The following is a 4,752-nucleotide window of genomic DNA, read 5'->3' as shown; positions in this document are numbered from 1 at the left end:
CTAAAATCTGAAAAATATATTATCAGATTTGAGTGTATGTCGTTAGATGCGGATCTAGGATTTCAAGAGGATGGGTGCACTATTGTAAAGAAGTGTATCTAGAATTTATATTTGACGGGTATAACTTTAGCCTCTTACCATGAATCCACTAAACTTTTGAAATTACATGTTCAAAATTATATTCTTTTTGAAATTTTAGTAATTTTTACATATGTATCTATACTTCGTGCCGAAATCAAGACCGTTCAGAGTAGAATTTGAACTGTCAATTTTATTTGTAGAGGTGCACCCAACAATAATTAAACCATAGGAGTCTTTGAGCATGAGTTCACACACATATATTTAAGTAATTTTAAAGAAATATAACATTGTTATAAATGATTTTGGAAGAGGAGTATGGGTTCACGTGAACCATATCCATAAATATGGATACGCCTCTGTATGTCGTTACATGACGTGTTTGAAAATTTTATTTTTTGTTCTTTCTGTGTAATATTGCTATTATTTGTTTTTAATTTCCCTAAAATGAATAGGTTTGATTAAAGATAGAAATAAAATGGTTTAAATAGAGCAGAGTGGGAATTAATAACTTCTTCTTCTCCCCCTCCTCCTCTTTCTGCTTCTTCTCCTTTTCCATCTTCTTCTTTGTCTTTTATTTTTTAGAAATAATGTGTTTATGTGTATTTTTACCTTGATTGTTTGGTATCGAACACATTTCGCATTCTTTGTATTTATATAATATCATAAAGTAATAAAATTATAGCAATACAATTAAAACTAAACGTTGAGTTGAACTTTGATTAAATATTCTAGAAGCAATATTTTCTCAATTTTCTTAAGTGTTTTAAGAGTTGTTATATTTTTCTCTCTTTTTCTTAAATATCGTATTTTGGAAATTCAATAATATTCCAAATACAGAAGTAGAGAAAAGGAATGAAAATGAAGGGTAATGCAAAGATATTATAGAAATACAAAAACTAAGCCTTGTGTTGATTTTTTTATTTATTTATGTAACAACCCGGCCATATAATATTACTATAACATACAGGAGAACTATTTGTTGTGTTGAATTGTAAATTTCAGTATATATAATATTTCTTTTGCAGATGCTTTATTTTTAAAATTTAATTATTTAATAGTAATGATATCATTTTGTGGCATGATGTAGGATATCGTCAAAATGTGGCATACTTGATTAATATCAATAGTTAATGTTCATTCAAATATATTGCCTTAATTATTATTTAATTTTTACTTTTATCGATAAAAGAGGATTTAGTGATGCAATTTAAACCTTCAAATTAGCCCGATGAAGTTCTTGCAAAGAAGCTAAGTATACGCTTCAATGTGTACAAAATAATAGAGAAAACGAGTCCTGAGCGAGTCTTAAAGATAGTAGAAACAAACAATCAACCTTGAAAATTAATATAATCAGATCACAATTATGGTTTATGGTCGAAGATATAAAGAAGGTAAAATTGAACAAAGAGTAAAGTCTTTTTTAAATACAAAAATTTTAACAATAAACTTTCATTCATATTAATCTTTGTAAGGATGGAGTTTGCTAAAACACGAAATATAATTACGACAACCTGTTGAAAGATGGTATGTAAAAAATTTGTGTCAAGACTGTTTAACGTTTGCAATCAATCAACGATGAAATTCTAAGACACCTCCAGCAATCCAACTTCGACCAAAAACAGAGTTTGGTCATTATATTAATTTCAGTCTTCTTATTGCTCAATTCAAAAGAAGATACGTGACCCTTCTTGTCCATAAGAGAAGTACATTAACCGGCAATTTCTTCATGTGAACAAAAAGAATATAATTCCAACAAGGCTTTTGAATTTTATCAATTAGGTAATAGCTGCCAATTTGAAGGGACCAACTCAATGTAAAATATGGACTAGAGATATGCCACAATACATCTCTAGGTACTGAAAGGGCAAAACTGACATACTGAGAAAGACGCCGAAAGTCCGAAAGGCAAAACATCCACAAAATTGATTGAAAAGTACCCTAAATTTATATAGGTCCAAACTGAAACAATAAGTTTGAGCTAACTCATGTATTCATAAAATTGCCTGAATTCATCTCTTAAAGAGCAGCAGCAATTCTTCCAGCAACTTGGTCAAGATCACGCTGGCCATTGGATGTGATTCTCCTTCCACTAGATAGAGAACGAAAATATAATCAGACAGACAATAATAAGCAGCAGCATCTGAAAAAAATTCATATCAAGGATTTGCATTCTTAATGCAGCTGATAAGTTGAGTTGTGAGCATCCACTAGCAATGAGGATGTCTCCTTAAGAGCAAAGTGAAGCACTTTATCTTAATTTTCACTCGAGCCATGTTCTTATTTTCAAGGAAGCCAAAAATTTGCTGGCACCCATATAACGATTAATCATAAATATTACTAAGTGGTGACACTCAATATGTGGGACAATAAATATCAGAAAATGGGAGAAAGAACTATAGCTATTCTCCCGAACTATATTTATCTTTACTACCTAAAATAACTTGCCAAAGTTGAGATACCAAACAGGTTTCTAACTAATCAATGGATATAATTCCTACAACCACCATAATATAAAGAAACAAATAAAATTCAGCTGCAATTAGATTTTATAAAAGGGCTACTTACCCCTTAGGATCAAAGTCAACGATGTTCATGTTCTGCAATTGCTGAAGTATGTTGCGTGCAACTGAACCACTGCTCTTACAGAAATGACGAGGGCGGCTGCCATTCCTCTGGTTACCACCATAGATTCTTCGGAATCCACCAACACCAATACCACCCCTCAAATAGATCTTCCTTGCCATAGAGGCTGCCATACATCAAAATATGTTAGAAAGAAGGGAAACTACTATTAGATAAGTTCCTGCTTCTGAGTGGAAATGAAACATACCAGCTCTAATATAGTACCAATCAGGGTCATATGGAGCAAGCTCTTTTAGTTTACCAGTCTTGACGAGATCAGTCCACTCAGGAAGCTCCATCTGCATAAAGCAAAAAGAACATACAAGCACAATCACCACAATTTTAAACTCAACGTTCGAAGAAATTGCAACGGTAACATTGGCTGGAAGCCCAGAAATTAACTATAAAGAGTATGACATACCCTTCATGCTAGGTCTATAGAGCCAGTTAAAGCAAAATGTCTACTTCACACAAGAAATAATTTGCAGTAAAATAGTTCAGAATTTAGCTCTTAAATATAGCAAACAATGAACTCATTCAAGATAAACAATCATTGTAACAGTTTAGAATATGCAAACCTAGAACAAAAATTGTCCTCTTAGGTATCCCTCTCTGCAGACTTAAGCATCTAGATGAAGCAGACTCACTCAATCCATGTAATATCAGAGTAAGCAAGCAGTCTAGGATTCAAGTCTCACAGACACCAATACAACAACTGCTACACCTCAAACAAGTTTAGTCAACACCAACGAATCAAATATTACCATGTACTTGATTCAAGAAAAGATTCAAGTCAGTGCTGCAAGCCTAAATAAGTAAACAAAAGTGTCCCGTTTCTAACAATTTTACTTGGTGTTGACGTTTCACTCAATCCGAAGTGCACTCAACAAATTTCATTTCAATATCTACTTATACTCTCCAAGAACTAGTTTTTTCTACCTCAATCTTTCAGTAACTATCTAAACAAGATGGACTAAATTAAGCAGCTGTGTGCTACAAACAGCACTACACCAAATGCAAGTTTAAATCAAAAAATCAAAAACGTCTTTATCTAATGAAAAATGCCTTTTTCCTAATACCAACAGATAGCTACAGAAAATTTTTCCATAATTCTGCATATCATTTGAAGAAGACTGTCAAAAGTAAGTTGGTTCTTTCGTATTTAGCAATTTAATTAGAGTCTACCAAATGCTCAACGACGAATTACTTTTAATATGAAACCTATAGCAGTCTACAGAAAATTTTATACACCAAAATCGAAGCTAATAAGAAATAAATAAGACGCATAGAAATTTCCTGCTTATAAACAAATTCTACATATTCATGAATGCATTAAGCGAGCATTGTACATTACAAGAGCCATTATCAATCACTGTAAACATAAACGAATGAATCTATATACGCAAATACATATATACATTCAACGCATATACCTTGCCGGAGCGCTTGAGGTGAGCGGCATAAGCCTTCACAAACTCGTGAGGGGAAACATCTTTCACAGTTCTCGCTGCCTCCATCTTCACTTCTGCTGCTGTTGCGGCGCCGATGCAGATCTCTCTTCACGTTGCTCCAGCGAGGGATTTTTGTAAGAGAAGAGAAGTAAGAGGGGATGCTAGGGTTTATAGCTGCTGTAATTTGTTGAATCCCGGTCTGTGAATGGGCCTATATAAGCCCATAGAACTTGGGCTTTATTCGACAAAAGTCCAGTGTCCTCCATCTTTGAAAATTGGGGCTTTTGCATTTATACCCGGTTTTGGGGTCACAAATGAAGTTATACCCACTTTATAAAAAAATATTATAAACCTACCCAATTTACGTTCAACTTCAGACTTATCGGGTCTGAAGTTAAAAAAAAATTGTCTGAAGTGTAATGCACTTAAAGGTCAATTAAGTCTAAAGTGCAAAAATTGCACTTAAGATGCACTGAAGGTCAAATAGGTCTAAAGTAGCACAAATATTTTCATGCACTTAAGGTCAGAGGGGTATGAAATGAAAAAATTATATTTCAAATGCACCTAAGGCCAAATAGATTTGAAGTGCAACTGGTGG

General features: G+C 33.3%; 1 protein-coding gene across 1 annotated transcript; it reads right to left on the bottom strand.

Annotated features, from left to right (window-relative positions):
• Positions 1-1,825: 1,825 nt before the first annotated feature.
• Positions 1,826-4,332, bottom strand: LOC107802077 (small ribosomal subunit protein eS19x). Its single transcript, XM_075231257.1, has 4 exons — positions 4,137-4,332; positions 2,912-3,002; positions 2,647-2,830; positions 1,826-2,170 (listed from the first exon to the last, which is right to left on the bottom strand). Exons 1-4 carry the CDS (start codon positions 4,218-4,220, stop codon positions 2,098-2,100), a joined length of 432 nt encoding a protein of 143 aa, XP_075087358.1. The 5' UTR covers positions 4,221-4,332; the 3' UTR covers positions 1,826-2,097.
• Between the last annotated feature and the right edge of the window lie 420 nt (positions 4,333-4,752).

This window comes from Nicotiana tabacum, chromosome 15 (genome assembly GCF_000715075.1).
Source record: "Nicotiana tabacum cultivar K326 chromosome 15, ASM71507v2, whole genome shotgun sequence".
In the NCBI taxonomy this organism is placed as follows: Eukaryota; Viridiplantae; Streptophyta; class Magnoliopsida; order Solanales; family Solanaceae; genus Nicotiana; species Nicotiana tabacum.
This window is presented reverse-complemented; position numbering and strand designations above follow the sequence as displayed.

Coding starts and splice junctions, on each gene's coding strand:
- LOC107802077 (XM_075231257.1), bottom strand. CDS start 4,220: ATGGAGGCAGCGAGAACTGTGAAAGATGTTTCCCCTCACGAGTTTGTG. Junction 2,831..2,911: donor TTGGTACTATATTAGAGCTG/GTATGTTTCATT, acceptor GATGTATGGCAG/CCTCTATGGCAAGGAAGATC. Junction 2,171..2,646: donor GTTGACTTTGATCCTAAGGG/GTAAGTAGCCCT, acceptor TTCTCTATCTAG/TGGAAGGAGAATCACATCCA.